This window comes from Phaethon aethereus (assembly GCF_964289735.1).
Source record: "Phaethon aethereus genome assembly, chromosome: 17".
NCBI classification, from domain to species: domain Eukaryota; kingdom Metazoa; phylum Chordata; class Aves; order Phaethontiformes; family Phaethontidae; genus Phaethon; species Phaethon aethereus.
In genome coordinates this window covers 10,263,121-10,283,594 of record NC_138593.1, presented here as the reverse complement: position 1 = coordinate 10,283,594, position 20,474 = coordinate 10,263,121, and the positions used below count along the sequence as shown (strand labels likewise).

Below are 20,474 nucleotides of genomic sequence, written 5' to 3'. Positions count from 1 at the left end.
CAACTAGCCAGAGTTTTTACCCCAGCTACTAGAGAGAAGCCTTCCAGGCACTAAGACCAAAGACCATAGTCACCATCTTTACAACTACAACAAAAATACAGTTTGGAAGTAAGATTTGAAATGCCCACCTAGGAAATTGAGGGCAGATTTAAGCCATTGAAAGTATAGATTACAGTTTAATCATTAACTGAACAAGTGTTCTTGAATCACAGCTACATGTGCTACTTCAGTACCTACAAACCATCTTATAGTGGCTGCAGGGATTTTAGGAGCTACAGGAGTGGTCACTTCACTTAGACTTCCACTTGCTTGCTCTGTACAACAGACTTACCTCAGGGTTCAGGAGGTGAGTATGAACAACAGCACGCTTAATATCATAGAGATCCGTGTAGTGTTCCAAAGCTCGCTGAAGCAAGCCTGCTTTTTCACACAACTGGGCAATATGAGCACGATCATAGTGTGTAAACATTTGGTTTCCAAGAATGGCATCTGCAACCTAGGAGATTACATGTCATATTCAGACTGTCAGAGAATCACAGCAGCTCAGCCTAAAAGTTGTTGAAAAGTCACAGCACTGACTCATTAGTAGTCTGACGTTGCTAGACTATTTGTAGGTATCAGTATCAGACATCATATCCTTGTGCAAGCCTACTACTGTCTCCCCTTCACCTTTTTGAGGAATAGGTTAAGAGGCCTTACTTGTGGGGCATGAATCAAATTCATTTCCAGGAGACGAGTCTGAAGGTGGCCTTCCGCAGGACGGTTATTTTTCAGGGCATCCAACAGAAAGGACGTGCACTGCTGGATAAGACTGTTCTCCATGAAGACATCCACAATCTGTTGAAATTGATCAAGTTAGAGACATGTGTCTATATAGACACATACACATTTATCCATATATACTAATGGCCTGACAAGAAAGGCAGCTCATGGCAGCACCTAGCATGCTATATTCCCTTTGTTTTCATAGGATTACTACCATGGTAATAGAGAAACAAGTTTCACACTTGGTTTTCTTTTTCTCTACTATGTAAGAAGCACACTACTTTGAGCTGTTATATCAGATTTTGCCACCCACTCTATCTAGTTTTAACAGAGCATGTAACAACCATTCCCTCCCTCTCGAGACAGTTGCTACAAGAAAAGCTAAGATTTTTCTCAGTAGCTTCAGTTATTAAATAATGAAAAACATTGCCTTATTTCTCTGTCCATTTAAGCAGAAGGGGCCACTGGTAGCCAGCACTCAACTTAGTTTTACTTGTTCATCTTCCTGTAAATTCTCTGCATGGGAAGAATTAATGTATGCTCCACTAAAGCCAACAGTAGGAATTTTCTAAATGGACAGTAACACTCATTATTGCTTAGGCTAAGACTGTGGCAGATTCACTATCAATATTACAGTAATAAGCCAGAAAGGTTCCGTGGGAACTTGAGGACACTTGCCTCAGACTTAACAGTAATCAAACTTGAATAGCTTAGCCATCTTTCTAACCAAGCCCACTAAATACCTGAACTGGTCTTACCAGTCCCTAAAGTGGTACTGTGCTATTACCTCTGCCTAGAAAGAGACCAGTACTCTTGTTGTAGGCATCACCTGGTTAATGTTAGCCAGTGGCTCCTCATCCTGTACCAGCATCTGAGAGAACTGCAAGCCTTGCTCTGGACTGACTCTCATCACACTTCTCAGTAAGAAGATCCAGTCTGGGGTATAGCCAACCTAGAGATTTCAGAAAGAGTCATGCATGTCTGGAAAGGTTTACACACCTTTTAAGCTTTCAGGTTCTTTAGCATAGGCACTATGAGTTGCTCTGAGGTTGCCATGCCCGTATCTCACTTTCCAGGAATTCTTAGAAAAAAGCACCGCTTGTCTGTTCACATAGAAATGCAGTATTCACCTACTTAGTAACTGAGCATGAAAAACGTCCTGGTGCAAGTTAAGACAGACAATGGCTAGAAACAAGACTTTCAACAGTCTTAAGGCATTATCTATCAGGTAAGCTCCTAAACTTACAAGTGGACATCAGGGAAATTGTTTTGTAATCCATCCAAAAAAGAAAAAACTGTCTTATGAATTTAGGAAGAATCTTATCTTTATTCTCTAGAATAAGCTTAAGCCAGTCCATTAATCTGATAATGCAAAAAATTCTAGATGTTCTGAATTTTATTTTTTTGCAGACTGCTCAGACCTTAGTCATACACTGATTTGCACTATGACAACGAAGAAAACACTGTTTCTCAATCTTACCTACTTATCAGTTTTAAGTGACAGAAGTCAAACTTATCTCATGGAAGATAACTTGAGAATGTGCACATTAAACATAAGATAGTCTAGCAGTTTGTGATAAACAACTTTACCTTTTTAGCATATAGCACTATTTTCTGGAATTGACCAGTTTCAGCAAAGCACTGAATCACTTTGTTTGGCACATTAGCACGAAGATAAACACTGAGTGCAAGGGTTGGGTCAGCGGTCTTCACCAAGTCTCCCAGCTCCTCCGAGCACTCCAGCTGAAGTCAGAAGCAATATTTTATTAAATAGAAGAATTCATAGATGTAGTATCAACAAAAGTATTGTTCACACACAACCATTACAAGACAACAGAATTAAGCTAGTGTCCTGCTGAGCCTACCTTGTCTTCCTTCAGCCACTTCTCTAGAAGCTGTTTGCGGCCCTGCTGTAAGACAGGGCGACAGAGCTCCAGAGATTCAAACTTGTTCAGCTGTCCCTGGTCAAGCAATATACCAAAGTACTGGAGCAGGGGAGAGGCCTGCCCAGGCTGAGCTGGTACACTCTGGAACTTCCTGATTGTATCACTGGTACGTAGAATTCCCTGAAGAGGCACAAGATAGAGGAGCAATACTTAGTGACAGCTAAATAGTATTAGTCAAAAAACAGGCATTGAGCTATACACTGAGGCATCTACTCTTAAGCCTTCAAGGTGGAGATCTTTATCAAACCAATGACATTTTAGCAAGAAGTCAGTGGCCACAGCAAATCCAGTCTATGGTTGGAAAAGTATAGCAGATGCTCCTTCAATAGGATACAGGAGAATGTATTTGTCAGAAGCAGCAACCGAACTACAGAGAACTAAGGCTAGTATTGCAGCAGTCTAGTTTTTTAATGTCAAGTACTGAAATGCAAGTGAGCTAAGCAAGTCCACTAAGCCAAGGCAACTCTAAGACTTCTAAGCTTTAGCTTTGGAGTTTTTTTTACCTTTGGTGCAGATGCAGCTACTTTAGCAGCATCTGCATAGCTTCCTTGAGCAAACAGTGTGTTGAACTTTCTGGCAAACAATTCTTCTGCCCCAGCCAGATTACTACGTATAGCCATACGCAGTCCCAAGTCAGGATTCTGGAGAACACTCGTAGCATAGTTCACTATGTTGTCTTCCTCCACACATACGGAAAGCACCTGGGAAAGGACAAAAGGCCTATGTGAGGAATACTGTCCCTTCCACAACTATCATATAGCAACCAAATAGCTACACAGCCCATCAGTGAAGTAGATTAAAAACACAAGTGCCTCCCCAAGCAGTTCTGTACTAGGAAAGGTTAAAAACTGACCAATCAAATAGTTATTTGCTCCCTTGATGTTTGTTGCATCAAGTCACTCATTAGGTTTGTTACATTCCATTTGAGCTTTAGAAGGCTCAGAAACAGAACACTGGATTTGTTACCTGTCCTTTTTTGTTCACACCAATAATGCCTGAGGTAGGTTCATGAGGAGCTGTGACAAAGATAGTATCAGCACTAATACGGTTCATGTAGATGCACACTCCAGACTCCAAGTCATACATGTGGATATATCCATACTTTGTGATCAGGTAGATAACACCATGCTTAATTCCAATCTGCCAAGAGATAAGTCAAGACTAAGATTGTAACAGTTAAGACAGCTGCCTTTAGCCTAGTCACAGGACAGTACTGCAGTGACATGCCTTTGCACTGACATTAACAACAAATATAGCTTTGGGCTTCTTCCTTACAGACTCAAAGCAATGAACAGCCTTCCTGGCCATCTGGAGCCGTAGTTTCACTGAACAGAGAGGTTGAAAGGAAATGAAGATGCATCTGCAGCAACAGACATACTCCCCACTTTAATAAGCCAGGCTGAGGGAGAAAGTTTGGGCATGGTTAGCATTCTAGTCTAGGTATGTCAGTACAAGTTTACGTTCAGAAATATTGGGTAATCCCACTCTTCCAACAAGGCCTACCCAAAGCACCAGCAGAACTTAAACCAAGCTCAGCTATTGAGTAACTCCAGTTTAACTGACAAGTCACTTAAACTGGGGAGGCTTTCAAGCCACAATGGTCTTCAAAATACTTCCACTTTGGACCAAGTCTTCAGAAGTTTTGTTAATTAAGCCTCAAGCTCAAGTATACAGCCACATGAATCCTGCCACATAGACAACTTGCTTTGTTTAGCTCAGTTTATTAAGGCATCTCTTGGCTCATTTATGAAGCTGGTCTGTTAGATTGGTCAGCAGTTGCACGTCCTGGGACAGTTTGCTTTTAACATGCAGTTTCTAGTCCTACAGACATGCTAAGTGAATATATGACAAGCTGTCAAGACAACCAGCTAAGTTCTTTCCTAAATTAGCATCCCAAATTGCCTTTTCTGTACTACTGCTACAGGAAGTAGGCTCATACAGGACTCCCCTCTCCATTTGTCTTAGAGTGACATCTACTTACTGTAGATGAAATGCCACTTTCATGTGAAGCTACATCATGCACCATGACATTCTTATCTAGAACTCCAAGCACTAGTACGGAGTTCAATAGCCCAAGCGATGTTAAAGACATTCTACCACAAGACACTACTGAGGGTTTTTGGGTTTGGTGGTGGTTGCATTTTTTTTGTTGTGGGCTGGGGGGACGACGACGACTTTGCTTGCTTGCTTTTAACTACAACCCTAAGTTGACACATCTGGACAAATACTGGAACATCCTATATATTTGTGTTTGAGTTACTGTTTTAATGTCCAGGATACCTCCCACAAATCTATTAATACTCTTCCCAGAACTAGGAGGAATGACAGAAAAGCACTGGTAGAAAGCATTCCTTATGAGATGGCAGCTACTTGCCAGGCTATAAAGTTGATTTTTTGGGGGTCAAACATTTACCTGCATTGCCACAGGAAAGTCTGTCTGTGCCTCAGGTGGGAAAAACACATCAACAGCTTTCTTAACAAATGGCTGATTTCCAGTAGCTGGCTGACCTACTTCAATTATGTGTAGCTAGGAAGAAAAGAGTACATGTCACAAGACTGCCTGCAAGTATAGCCACATGAAAGAAGTTCCTCTCTTCAGATATGCTACTGAAGTCACATGCCACACTTGGATGATTAATTAATCTGCCCAATCCTGAACCAATACAGTCTGGGGAGTTGTGCCCCACATATTTATTAAAGGAACAAGTTTTCCAGAACTTTGATAAAGTAAAAACCAGAGAAATTTAAAAAAGAAAAAGACATACTTTCTGCGAAAGCAGACTGTATTTCTATTCAAGGCAACTTCTTTAAGATGTTTTGAGTGAGACTTGTCAATTCATCAACAATTTGTGCAGGACAGGACTAAGAAGTTAAACATTTTAGTGTTACCTCAGTTCTTTACAGACCGCTCAGCAATTGTGGCATACAACTGCTACTGAATTCTATTATCAGTTTGATGCTAATAACCTACCTACAGCACTAAGGCTCATCTAGTCTCTTTCTGTACTGGAATCAAGTCGTAAGAGGCTGCTCAATGACAACTTCATACACACAAAACACCACGTAAGCATAAATTGATGCTTTAATACCCTGAGCTCAGTTCTTATTGCATCTACATTTGTTCTTATGTCTAAGCCTGAGACTTTTTGCAGTTTCTATCCCACTGAAACAAAGCATTTTGATGCTGACCAAATATGCTGTGCACACAGTTCCCAAGCTGCTCTTCAGACAGCATACACTAAACTGTGTGATCACTGAAGTTCTGTTAGTACCAAGTTATGCTACAGCAGAACAGAAAAACAGTTGCAGACTTTACCTTGCCACCTGCAGGACTCCTCACAGCAAAACAGAAGAGGGTAGAAGGTTTGGCATTTCCCTCTATTTTGAATTCTGCAAAAGCTGCTGCGTGGCCCTCTATAGGTTGGGAGACTTTTCTATCAACTGAGTACAGCTGCATTGCACCAACCACACGATTTTGCTAGAAAAAAGAAGAAAGGTCAGCTTTTGGAGATAAGATTTCAAATGTTTATAGCGAGACTTTTGGGACAGTAAACCAAAAAGCAGCAAATGCCTCCCATCCCCTCCTCCAATGTTTTAATTGTTTTAGAGGTCAAGTTATTCCTACACAAAAGATATTTCTGAATTTTTGATCTGTAGAAATCAAAGTTAAGAAACCATAGCAGCTATAAAGTGAAGCAGGCCAGGGCCCTCCTGAGTGTTTTTATAGCACACTATTTCCAGGTAACTTACCTGTGCTGAAATTCCTATCAGCAGCAGCCATTTTTGGTGTTCGTCTGTTCTGTAATTGATGATTTGGCAGCCCGCAAGACTAGCATGCCTGTCAAACATCTTTTGAGGTTGTGATTCTCCCTCCATGCTCCAGTGGTAGACTGCTGTCTCTGTCACCAAGGCAACTGTATTCACAGATATCCATTTCCAGAAGATCACTTCCTCTGCCATCGTGTGGGCTTTCATTTTACTTTTCATCTCGATGTTGAAGATCTGAAGTGTTTTCCCAGCTAGTACAACAAAACCCAAGAAACATCAGATTAACACAACGGCCATCTTGCAGTTAGCCTATTCACAAGCTCCCAGTTTACCTCACTAATCCAGTGGTGTTACAGAAAGGGTTAGTGTCCTGTCACAATTTGATGCTTGACTCTTACCAGAGTCCTCTCTCCACCCCCAACCTCTATCATCCGTAAAGAAAATACTATTTCTTATGGACACTCACACAGACATTCCAACCAACAACTGACAAGCATAGACATTTTGATTGACTAGAAACTGTAGTTAAAAGACAGTCTAAGCCACAAAGCTTGTGTAAACTCGGGTTTAGGTAGCAGCACAGGTATACAAAGTTATAGGTGTCTAGTAGATGTCATTCAGTATAATTAACAGGAAGAATGGCTCCAGTTTGTATCAATTTAGTAGCTGCTGTAGATGACCTGGACTGAGTCCAACAGCACAAAACTTGCAACAGCTCGAGACAGTTGAGTGCAGTTCGTTCAACAGAAAAATAGAATGGAAGCTATGGTCTCTAGCTAGGGATGGATGTGCTCTGTACAACAGTAATACAAGTGCCTACTAAAGAGAACAGTTAAAAGGTCAGAAAGATTACACAAAGGTTTGGAGCTTTAGTTCCAGTTAAGGTTGCTGCTTCATAATTTGTGTAACTATATTGTAGGTTTAAGCTTGACTTTAGTATTCCTTTTAACTACCAGAAGCAGGTAGTAAAGGTAGACTATTAAAACTAATGTTAATTGAACCAGCCTATAAATAAGAACACTCTATTCCTTTCATGAAGTCAAAGTGGCATTTTACTTCACTGCAGATGAGACTACTCCGCTCCAGGAATATTGTTTTCTGTTCACAAGACACCCACTCAGGCTGCTAGAGTATTGGCTTGTAACGCCATTATTTCCAGTCATATTTCAGAAGTGTCTTCCCTGCTAGTAACACTTCTGACTGTCAAACTGGTAGATGCTCCTTCTACTAGGAAGTCTTGATAAATGAAGGCCACTGGCCACTGAGGAATCGTTTTCAAGAGATACTAACACCAAGTTAATAGGCATCTGACTGCTCTAAAGCATTTTAGCATAATTTATACAGTAAATTGATCATATTAGTTTAATGTAGTGCCAAGAGACAATGGAAGACTTCAAAGATACAACATGCAGCACTTATGCTTCCTGGATTAACTGCATAACAAACCGTTAACCTGATCAACTAGTTCCTAGGACAGCTTGCTAGCTTTCCTGGGACCAAAAGCAACCTATTTCTGACCATCTTGCTCCACACATGCAGTTGCTGTATTATACAAACTCAATAAGCCCAGGCCTAACACCAGCTGTAAGCTGATAGTTGGAAACAGAATGTTTACTGTATTGGACAATAATCCATGCAGCAGTAGACTGGTGTTATCAAAGGATTGATTTTGGCACTTCCACAGTGTGCAGCCTTGAATGCTGAAAGTAGACAAGTAATTGGTGACTAGAGCCCTTCCAGAACTAAACAGGAATACCAGCACATGCATGCAGAAACTGCTCTTAGTCTTCCTGAAAAGGAAGCAGGATGTCCTTCTTAGTTTTCAGAGCACAGAAGAAACCAATAAGCTACTAAAACGAGCTAAAAGCTCATGCCCATCTATTTTCTAGATTAAATTTGACTGCTGTTACAGTTGGAAATAGCTTTAGAAGCTTCATCAAGCAGCTAGCTCTGAATGTTGAGGGCAACAGGAGCCACAGTGATACTACTTCTTAAGTGTGGCAACACAAATTCAAACTTCAGAACTCTACACCGTAATTAAACTACCAAAAAATCCCGTTATTTGGATTGAGAGAGCAGAACCTGCTATGAAGTTGCAGTGAGAGCATGTGTGAGTTTGAGTCTTATGTCTACTTGAATATATTCTTAGGCCAAGATCTGAGACAAAAAGCCAGACTCTTATGTAAGTTTTTCTGATAAAGCTACCAAACTGATCAGTCTAGACTATTCTCTACAGGTGTAGTCAAGTAAGCAGATGCAATTTTTGAACACTGGCACAAGAATTTACATTTCAGTTCACCGGGTATGAAGTTTCTCCATTCCACAAAGAATGGAAGCACCCCCAAGTGCTGCAATCTCCACTTACACCGACTGGGGAGTACTCTCAGTACAGAGCAAAGCAAGAGAATCATGAATACAAGGACAAAGCACAAATCTTGGTACACTAGGAGAATGCCACATGCAATCCAGAAATGAAATTGTGCATACTGTATTTCAGTTTAAATTAAGAACCATTTCATTTCTTTTTCTAAGGGTGGATTTGTATGTTTATTGCTCAGTAATCCTCAGATTATGAGCAACTCCCAGTCATGGCACACTGAGTCACAATATGCAACAGTTTTGACTACTGAAGCCTCAGTCAATCAGCAGGGAAAGTCTGGAGTGACAGACCAACTCAAACCATGTCTTCAGCGCAGTTCACTGTTCTGCTGGTTATTGTGGGTAACAACATATTGGTTAGGTAGCTCTATTCATCCTCTTTTCTCCCAGACCTTTGGTAATTAGATTACAGATAGAAGAAGAGATCATTAAGTTTGCAATACCTGACAACAACTCCACATGTCAGTGTGACATAATTCACTCAAACTTATCTGTTCAGAGGACAAGCTTATTCATGCTGCATGGACAGAACAATACTCCTTTCGAGCAAGTCTTAACACTGGCAAGAATAAAGCTATATTCTTCAAAGCTGACAGTACATTTAGTTAGTAGGTTAGTCTTAAAACCAGATGATACATAGTTTCTTTTTAGGAGCTAGATTAAGCTCTGCTAGTATAGGGAAGGCACTTTCCTTGCCAATATGGTTTGTTTAAAGGGGTCCAAGATTAAGGACAGTGAACTCAACAGATCTGAAGTTATTTTTATATTGTTACCTTTACCCACACCACAGGTAAGGCAGTCCTTTGCAAAACGTATAAGGATCTTAGCTGAATCACAGATTCAGGTGAAGTCAAACATGAACACATTAGTTTTCCCTTAATGTCAGTATAAGCCTGAGTTCAAAGACAAGAAGTTACAGGTTTCAGACCAGTTCTGAGGACAGTTATTTCTTGGACCCCTAAGTAGTTTCACCATGGTTTTTCACAATAAAACACTTAGGCAGAAATGAATAGCACACAGGACATGCTAGCAGAGGTCTCTCATAAAAGTACCACACCTTGGTTTTGTCTATCAACTGTACTTCCATTATATACACACACACAAACATTAAGAGCACACTCTTCTTCACTTGGTACAGTCAATAGTCAAAGCAGCCAAATGGTTAGCAACAAGCCAATGGAGAACATTTTCACTGTAATACCAGTTGAGGATTGTAAGATCCCCCACCTGGCTATGAAGTAAACTGTCAAATGGCTACCTTTAAGTTCAGTACTTTTTATGAGATTAGACCATTCTGTACTACTGAACATGAAATGTCACAACAAAGTTCACTCACCATCTGTTTAGATAAGATGCAGGAAGAAAAGTACATAGTCAGTAACAGTTATTGAGATTTAAATCCCAGAAGCCACTCATTTATGAGGACAGCCAGAGGTGTATTAAAAATTATTTCCTTGAGCTCAGAGTGCTACTTAAAGCCAGTATCAACACCACAGGTACTTATAAGCAGAGGTCTTCTATCTGCAAGATCTCATGACTGACAAACTTAACATGTTTGTACATTCAGACTGTAACAGTTGCTGGCCATCCTTATGACAATTTCATACAATCATAGAATAGTTTGGGTTGGAAGGGACATTTAAAGGTCATCTAGTCCAATCCCCATTTGTTAGTATCTAGTAAGCTCTTCAGAGCTACAAGAAAGGGCCAGGACAGAGCAGAGAGTAAGAGTGTCTTTACACCTCTATTCATCTGGTTAGATGTCCATTATGCTTACAACCCCCGCTTAAAAGGAAAGTATACCATATGTTGACCTGGTCCTCAGTGAGACTAGGATGTTGCAGTGCCAAGCCCAAGCATCTCACACCTACTTGGAGGCAAATCATCCAAAGATAACTGAAAAATCCACTGCCAGAAATACAGCATGCAAGTTCAGGCAAGAATTCTTATCCTAATATACATTCTGCTTAGAAAGTTCACAGAAATCTAATGCTTAAGAGTATATGTAAGCAGTAATATAGCTAAAGAGTAGGTTTCATACTGCTATAATAAAAGGTTACTCACCTTTTAGTGCAATTACTTTAGAGGCTGGATTCATGATGGCACTTTCGGCAGAAATTGGACGTCTGATGGGTGTCGTTGGATCACTCATGTCAATTATCACTACTTGGGCCTGCTCTCCCACTTTCTCCCTGATGCAGATGAACTTGTCAGATTCCATTGTTAGGGTACTGAATCCAATGTTTGCTGGGTTAATGCCCAAATTTTGGAGCTAGAAAGAGGGAAGAGAGTGCTTTATTAACCTTCTCATGTTGAAGGTCTAACTCAAGCTTCTATGTTTAAAGTCTCCTCCAGCAGGAAATGCAAGATTGGCATATTTCTCTGGTAAAAGTGTATATTATGGAACTACCATTTATCTTCTGTTTCTCTTTGTTCCATAGAGCTACACAATTGTCAGTATTCAAGTCCTAAAGACATTCCAAAGTCATGTTATTGATGTAAACTAAAAGGATTTTTAACTTAAGCATTTATTGTTTAAGCTGGTTCTAGTAATGTGATAGGCTGTATACTATCAGCATCACTACTCCAGATTTACTTGAGATTTAGCAATGCTGGTAAATTTGATACTAAAAACTTAAGTGGCAGAACTACAACGTACAGAATCAGTGGCCTTATGGAAAGGGATGATTACACATATGCAACCCACTCCTGGCCACATTATGGAATGAAGTCTACATACCAGGGCTCAAACGGCCTATTTTTACAAGCAGACTCATTCATCTTGCTTCTTACAATCTAATTCTTGCCAGTAAAAGTTAAGAAAAATGTCTTAAAATAATCAGTTATTCCATCTCTCCTTGCCCAAGACATCATGCCATTCGGCTTAACAAAGGCAGGGATTGCAATGCAGGGCCTCTCCATCCCTTATGCCCCACTCTCAAAACATAACTTGTGCTCAATCATATGATAGTAGGATACAAAGCAGTTTTTTTTGCCACGACTGGCCCAGAAGATGACTATTTCCTATTTTCATCTTTTTGTTAACACTTCGTTTCCATTCACTTCCAACCTCAAGGTTAACAGGAGGAGGTGGCAGTGAAGGAGTATCACTGTTTCAATTGGTCTGCACTAAATCAGATGTACTTATGCAGCACACCCCAGCTTGGTATGTATGCAAGCTGCATTTATATAACAGCAACTGTGACAAGCCCAAGCACCTGCTTCATGCTCCAGAGCAACACTTTTCAAGCAGAGGAACTGTAACCACTTCACTGAAGCTTCTTAAGGGATTAACCTACACTGCTTTTCAGTGCACTGCAAGTGAAAAATTACTGCCCTCAAAGAGATGGTATAGAACCTACCACCAGCATGACCAAGTCGTTAGACTCCTTTCATAACATACCACCAGGACCTTTATACAATAGACTAAACCCCTTGGGCAACAAGTCCCATGATGGTGTCACAAACACCGTTTTAGTATGTTTTGATCTGGCTGATCACTGCTTGTTTCAGCTTCTGTAAAGCTACTCACTAAATCATAAATTGGGTATGTAACCAAGATACCTAGAAGTGTGGTGTGTCAGGATTGTGCCCAAGAATGCTTCAGGAACTGTTTGATTTCTGTCCAGTTCTTCCTTACTAATGAAGAGCTATTCAGCTCAGTAACTGCTAATCTTGACATACTCAAGTTTCAGTAATGCAATACAAGCCAAATGTACGCATGTGTAAAGACATTTACTCCCTCCCAGAAGTGTCTCTCAGCAAAATTGAGACCCATTCAGCTAACACCTCCCTTTACAGGTAAACACTTCAATAGATGCTAGTAAACTTCAGTACATGTCATTCATTACAAAAGGCAATTAAAAAAAATTTAGGCACAAGAACATCAGAAGCTGCTTGCAACTACAGTTTTGAAACCAAGTCCACTAGGCATGCAGCTATCACAGGCCTCTGTGTCAGTAAAGAAGATTCCATATCAAGACAACTCATTTACTTTTCATATGTAATGCACAAAATTTTAGTACCCAATAAACATGCAAGTTGTAGCTCCATCAACTTCTGTGACCTTGTGTGACAGAGGAATAAATGATAGGCCCTTAATTCTACTGTTCTTGGTCACATGCTCTAGACCAGACAACATGTACTTATTGTGACAGATTACATGTTCATGTAGTAGACACTTCAGCACTTAGTGCTGAGCATGATCTGGGTCCATCTACCAATAGAGTACAGTCCATTCTAAGAGACTAACTAAATTAATTGTCACAAGAGTGGTCAAGAGATTTAACTACAGCATAGTGAAGTTCCTAACTTGATTTAATCAATCCAAACTCAGATGTATTTCCAGAGTACTGAAGTAGAAACACAGCCTCTTCAAGGTCTCTTCAATTACTGTGCTTCAGCTTGACCTACTCTTCAAGAGACAGCCCCTGGACACTCATTCTGTGTGGTGAGAATCTTGAGGCATTAGGCTACTTGAAGTTCAGCTTCAAGGTTATTCACTCCAAAATCTGGTCCATGTTGAAGAGTAACACTTTGGGTATCTTCACCAAGATAAGCAAGATTTTGCATCAAGTTCTGATATTAATATTTCCCATTTTAACATCCTAAAAATCTAGCAAAGCTTTCAAAAGACATAAGGCTAAATTATGCATGAGTCTCACTGCCATCCTTATTATTAGGGAAGTCAGTCACATCTTTTAGAGACAAAATGTCAGTACTTCCTAAAGGATGGTCATGTGAATACCGCAAGCCTCAATGAATGATCACAACACTTCACATTTAGCAGTCTGAAGAGGCATACTTCTTAAGACTACACATAAGAACACAAGCAGAATCCCTTTACCACCAAAGGGACATTAGCCAATATCACTTCTATCCTGGATGGGACAAACCTGCCAAGACGATCCAGACTACAATCCAGACACCTTCCCCCTTGTTCCTCAAGCACAGAATTAAGAAAATCATTACAGGAGGTAGCAAGCATTTAGCTATGTATCTTAAAAGGCCCAGGTAAAGGTTCTACAGGTCATTACTGAAGTTTGTATATATTAACCAGGGTTTCTGCAGTTTATTTTCATAAATGAGTGAACATCAGGCCTCTCAATTGCTACTAAATTTTCATTTTTTATTATGCTGCTTTGGCAGGCAGTACACTCAAACTAAGGTTGCCTTCTTCTGAAAGAAGGATTCGATATTACAAAGTCATTCCAGAGACATTCTCTATGGGGATAGCCTCCCATGATTTTACCCCATACTTTAGAGTAATTCAGTTAAACCCTACCAAGGGACCTCAAGCACCCCCATGTAGGTTACTGCAAGCCTCACTGTAGAGGAAAGGATAACACTGTGTTCTACAAGTAACAGCCTAATGCCTCCCCTACCCTTTCATGCCCTAATGACCATTATGTACAGTGTAGAACTATCATCACTATCAGGCTGAATGAACCTGGTATCTATGAAGCAAAAATGAAATCCAGTATTACTGCAGGCTGGATTAGATCATTGCCTACCAAACTTACTTTTAAGCATCTTATAGATACTGAGAACTTATGACATGGTAAAGATTAACCCGAGATATTATTTGATTCCCACCCTGAATGAAGAGACAAATCCTACACTTAGGATGAAATACAGCTATTAGTCTGAGACTTAGTCTTTCCCCATTCTACTTTACCAAGATGGTACCATCTGCCAAGAAATGGAGTTAGGATGTTTTTACCCAAGTGTACTACTAAATATTGGGCTTTAACGCATTTCCCTTTCTGTGGGGTACAGTGATCCAGGCTCAGCCAGCACAGACCAACTCAGACATTGATACTACCAGTCTTCAAACTAAGTCCATTTCTCTAATGGGAAATACTTAGGCCTAACTTACTGTCTGTTCAATACAGACACTCTAATACTTGCGACCTACCATCAGCTAAGCGCTGAAGTCAGAACAACTCTGAATTTAAGGTCCTCCAGGGGTCAGTAAATAGCCCATTTCAACTTTATGCCACACAGTTCTAGTGTAAATGATTTTGAGATTGTTTTTTAAGCCCATTATAGAAAAGTAAGGCTTGGACAGAGGCTATAGGTATCCAAATGTTAAAAACTGCCTACTAAAAGCTCTGTAAGCACATACTACTTTAAGCATAATACAAACCAAAACCACAGTAATAGATTCTCAGAACTCTTACTCATGTGACTATATAAAGTTATAATCATGCTTAATAAGGACCTGCATATAGTTGTTGGACATCCCCTCTCAATTGCCCACCCTCAGCTCATCTCCTGCTATAGCTCCCATCTTGACAGATGAGGGACATGAAAGACATCTACAAGAGCTAAAACATGCAAGGCTCACAGGTTTTAGCTGCAGTTGCAATTATGCTTTAATCTTAAGTGATAGTTACCCCCTACACAAAAATTTGTTCTTGTATGTCAATGACGAGGATTAGATCATCTATTGAGTCTCCCTACCACTACCCTTTCCAATCCAGTGAGCAAATATGGTCTCTTCAACACTAAACAGCTGAATCAAGTCATGATATTTAGCCCTACCTTTGAATACAAGTCGAAAAAGTCATTTACAACTTGCAAATATCCTGAGCACTTTTAAGTCCACGTCTAGCCAAAGCAAACTCATGAAAGCCATTACACTTCAGCTTAGTCATGCCTATTGCACAACAGATAGTAATTCTTAACAAGGCATCTCAGACTATCCACACAGAAAGTGGTTTTGTCCAGAAAATGACAGACATAAATCCACATCCTTTATATTTAAAACCAAGATACCTTAGATTCAGTGCTGCACCAAGATGCACAGAACTTACACATCAAGAGCATGCCATGCACACACATTTTTTCACATTAGTTGGCTGTGCTCAAGAGCCTATATTAGTTATTCACCAGAAATCAGAACCCTGCCTACAGATCCATGTGTATCCATTTAAGGGACAAAGCCCCCAACCCAGGAACCTGAGACTTTGTCTAAGCAACAGTTTCCTCTACAGGCAAGCAGAGATTTTTGCTAGTGAAAACTGAAAAAGCTCAAAAGGGGACAAAGACAAACTTTTAAGAGCAAACCAATGACTAAGTAAAGGAAACGTTTAATTTTAGATCAAGGACACTTTGTACACTGAATTCCAATAGTATTGCTTCCAGTCTATGTACCAGTCTTTCACAGCACTTCCATTGTAAACTACAATCCCCTTCAAAGAGTTCAATCTGGTAAATAATTTATAATTCACTGCTCCAACAGAAGCACTGGAGTTAAGAACCTGATTAAATCACAGTAGCTTAAGCTGTATGTACTAGTACTTCAGGATAGCAGAGCTGGTATAGTTTGTACAGCTGCAGCTGGGCAGCCATCAGACCAAAACAAGTCCTTATCTTATTCCCCTCCCTTGCTATGGGACTTAACTATGATATCCTCTGTGGGAAGAATGAGCAAGATTCTTTATGAATTTATGAAGGCTCATAGCTACAGAGTCCACATCTAAGAAACAACTGTTTGATTGCATTAAATGTAGCTAAACAGGAAGATTTGAACACATTTTCAGCTTTACTACTACCATAGTAAGACCTGGATATCTTTCTTTTGCTGCAGCTATTCTCCATCTTTCAGCTCACATGCTCATACAGGACCTGAACGTACAAGCTATAACAACTTCAAATTTCATGTACACCGTGACTGGCAGTCACTCCTCCTGCACAGGCTTGGAGCTACAGTTCAGTCAGAAGGATGAGCAACATAAAGCAAAATGAGCTTCACAAGGAATGCAAACAGTCTGCTGAGCTCTAGTACTCCTCCAATTTTATGTGGACCAACATTGCTGTTTTGCTTCACACTATCATTTATCCACTTCCAGCTAGAGAGAGTGGGAGAGAAGAGTTCAGTATTTAGCACTGCAACTTATGTTTAGTTTCTCTGGAGAGCACTTTCTGTACACTTTGGTTCTTCTTTTAGTAAGGTACATACAACTATCTCGGGAAGATTCTGAACTTGAGTGAAATAATGTTTCATCAGCAACAATCTGAATTCGGAACTGAGTCATTATAGAGCTAATAGCTATTCTAACTACTTAAAGCCATATTATTTAAAATGGTTATAGTACAGAGATTGACTTAAGGTGCAGAAAGATTTAATGTAGGATCACTGAAACACAGCGCAATTATAAGGAATTGTAACTTTTTTGGATTTAACATCATAAAGCAGAGCAGCAGATCTGTTACACTAATTTTAACTATGACTATTTAAATGTAGCCAAGCCAATTTCTTGAAAATGGGGGGAGGGGAGAGGGGGGAAGAGTGAGCTGAGAAAGCCAAATATGGGTGACAGCAAAGCATTATGAAAAGGAGTGAAGGCCTAATCTGTTCATGAATTCCCTACCAGTCAACAATAAGCACCATGTATCATTTATTCATAACTCAATATTATGTGTTGTAAACATCTAGAGTTAGAGCTGATAAAACTGTACTGCAGATATCCAGCCAGAGCAAACACTACCAGTTCCCACATTCCTTCCGATTTCCCTCCCTGTTTATCCCACCATGTAGAGACAACTGCAGAAGCAGCACTGAGGGAGGCTAACTACATTCCTACTCACAGCTACTACTAATCTCAATTTCTCTTTAGTAGAGTCCTGCTTTGGAGCTACTGCACTCAAATCAGGGGGAGAAGCAAGAAAGAGTGAATCCTGAAAAAGAGTTTGGTCCTATATGTTAATGGAAGGTATCCCAAGGTTTCCCCTGCTCCTCTGTGCAGCCTCCACTCTGGGGAAAAGTCCCTCAAGCACAGTTTTGTTCCTTTCAATAAAGCCAAATTATTTAAGCGCAAAAGCAGGTGGTAGCAAAAAATAGAATATGGCTTCAGTACAAACCCCTTGAGATGTTGCTAGGTCCCCCACGCCCCCAACCCCGAAGTACTATAATGCTAATATTGGCAGTGTTGCAATACACACAACACTAGCCATCACAGAAAGTCATTTAATATGCAAAGCAGCATATTACACCCAAGACATATTAAATGTGATGTTCTTTCATCACATTGCATAGACCAAACACAATCAGCAGGATTTGTTAAGTTTGCTAGTTTTAAAATGTAAGAACCATATGCTTCTTTCTAAGGACAGTCTGACATCAAAAACACTTTGATCCCAAGCTTCTTAGACAGCTGCACTGTGGCTCTTGGGAATTCATTTGAGGTTACTATAATCACTGCTATACTGGACATTGGTGCAGAGGCAGGGAAGCGACACTGTAATTCTTCACTATGTTAAACGCTCTTAACCCATGACAACTCTGAGGAGACAGGTGTCTTGCTCCCTTGGGCACGGAGGTTAGATATTTCTGGAGTTCACTAGCCCTATTACTGTTTTTCAGGCTACAGCTCCTTCTGGAGTGACCAAGACAGTTCTTCCAGTCAAGCAGAAATACGCTTCCCAAAGGGAGCTGGAAGTGGCAATAACAATCTCCCAAGCTCAAGTGCTGAAAGTGGCATCAAGTCCACACTGATGGACAATACCCAGTTCGTATTTTGAAATGGATGCCTGATTTGACAGAAAGGGGCGGTACAGAGACAGAAGGATGACTTGCCAAGTCCACTTCCTGTTCTCTCATTCATTTAGCGAATTCCTTTAATTCCTGCCTCAAACTGCACGTTCAGAGACTGCTGTTCTCTCACTCCATTTACAACCCTCCCTCACCACCAGTTCACAAGGAAACAGATAAACCGGTTTGTCTGTGCTGCATCCATTAGTCATGGATCTTTTCCAACGCTGGCATTATGGTTTTCACAGTAAAGAACTATGTCATTTTTAGGGAGGGTTTGTTTTTTTTTTTTTAACATTGTTATGTTTGGAAGGAGGGACCGAGGCTGTGCAGCTTCCAAGTCCAAATGGTTTCTTACACCTCATCTCACCAATTTCCTCCCAGTTCGCAGCTACACAGAAAGAGGTTCCCTGGAACCTCCGCGATCCGGAGGCTGATGGTCCTTTAGGTAAAAAAGAAAAACCACAATCCCTCTGGAAGATAAGGGCGCCCACCTAAGCCGAGGCGGGGGAGCCCCCGCGGTGCCCGGGGCGAGCAGCCCGGCCCCGGCCCGGCGCCTCCCCCTCCCCGGAGCGGGAGGTCCCTCAGGCGGCGAGTGACTCTGCACAAATCGCGGCCGCCCCGCACGCCACGGAGAGGCAGCCCGGGGATGGACGGACGGAGGGAGGCGGCAGCCCGGGAGCCCGCACCGGGGGCGGGCTGGGCCCCGCGCGCCTTCCCGCGGCGCCCAGCGGGACGGCGGCCCCGCACCAAAGGGAGGGAAGGAGGGAAAGGGTCCCCCCACCACAGCGGCCACGGGAGGTGCCCCGCGGCCTGCCCCCACCACAGCGCGCCCCTTAGCCCCGGCTAGGCCGCAGCCCCCCTCTCTGAGGGACGGCGTGAGGCAGAAGATGGGGAGCCCCGTCCGCGCCTCCACCGCCCCGCTGTGCTCACCTGGAAATGCTCCTGGAAGCGAATGGGCAGTATCTGGGCCATGGCTGGGGGCGAGCTCCCCGGGGCAGGGGCCGGCAGTGGCAGCGGGACAGGCACCGCTGCACCCCACACGGCGGCGGGGAGGAGGGGAGGGGGAGGCGGCGCAGGCGCAGTGCCCTCACTGGGATGGCGCCCCGGCGGGCTCGCCTCCCTTTTCAGCTTCAGCCCGCGGCCGCTCACTCCGGCGGCGGGATCACTCCGCACCTCACCAGTCTGCTAGGGTCTCCTCAAATAGTCCCTCCCCGCGGCGCTTCTTCCCCTCGTGCCATCGCCCCCGCCTCTCGCCCGCCCTCACGCCCTGCCGCTTTCCTCTCCCCCACCGCCCCCCACGCCAGCTGGGTGGCAGGGCTGGGGAGGGGGCTCCGAGGGAGGCTGCCCCCGCCCCGCCTGCGGCCAGCGGAGAGGGGCGGCAGTGCTACCAGATCCCAGGTATCCTTCCGCTGCTGCCACACGCACACACGTGACCCGACCCCCTCCCCTATTCCCCACGGCGGCTGTGGGCGTTGCGGCCCCTCCCGGCTCTGCCCCGTCGTGCGCCTCACACGGACCCCCGAGAGCTCCTCCCCAACCCCGCGGGTCTGCTCCCGCCCTTCCCCATAGCAGGGGCGGAGGTGATGCTCCCCGCGGGGCTCCGGAGCTGCCGCCGAGGGTGAGGACAAAGGCAAGGGGTTCCCAGGTGCTGCTCTGCCGCCTGGCTGTGGCCCTCGGTGGGCACTGAAGGCCGGGAGCAGGCCCGCTCCTTGTGCCTGCGGGCCCCGCGGCCCGCCCCAGCACCTGCCGTCGTCGCTGGTTGTGGCAAAGAGTGGCTCTCCTCGTCGGGGTGGACACCTGCTCATCCATGCCACAGGGGAGCAGAGGCACGTGTGGCCTTTGACAGTCATGGCCCCCACTCAGGGCATGAGGGTCAGGGCGGTCACCGCTTCTCAGCAGCCCCTTAAAGCCCCAAGGGGCTCAAGCTGGCGCTTGGGTCTGGCTGGGTCAGAGAGCATGGCTGCCCACTGCCCTCAGCCCGCTGACATTGTAGCACCACATGGGCTTTGCTACCTACTGCCGTGCCTGAAGGTAGGAGAGGAGTTTTATGACCATTTATCAGGTGTGTTTGAAAA

General features: G+C 42.8%; 1 protein-coding gene across 1 annotated transcript in view; it reads right to left on the bottom strand.

Annotated features, from left to right (window-relative positions):
- The window catches only part of CLTCL1 (clathrin heavy chain like 1), a gene marked incomplete at both ends in the record, with an annotated part of 36,293 nt that extends 16,922 nt beyond the window's left edge, over positions 1-19,371 (bottom strand). Inside the window, 12 exons of the mRNA XM_082007781.1 lie at positions 332-496; positions 700-837; positions 1,595-1,717; positions 2,356-2,508; positions 2,631-2,831; positions 3,215-3,412; positions 3,678-3,851; positions 5,125-5,238; positions 6,028-6,189; positions 6,462-6,730; positions 10,923-11,130; positions 19,330-19,371. Coding sequence (XP_081863907.1) covers positions 332-496; positions 700-837; positions 1,595-1,717; positions 2,356-2,508; positions 2,631-2,831; positions 3,215-3,412; positions 3,678-3,851; positions 5,125-5,238; positions 6,028-6,189; positions 6,462-6,730; positions 10,923-11,130; positions 19,330-19,371 — 1,947 coding nt within the window. The remainder of the gene's footprint in view (positions 1-331; positions 497-699; positions 838-1,594; positions 1,718-2,355; positions 2,509-2,630; positions 2,832-3,214; positions 3,413-3,677; positions 3,852-5,124; positions 5,239-6,027; positions 6,190-6,461; positions 6,731-10,922; positions 11,131-19,329) is intronic.
- Between the last annotated feature and the right edge of the window lie 1,103 nt (positions 19,372-20,474).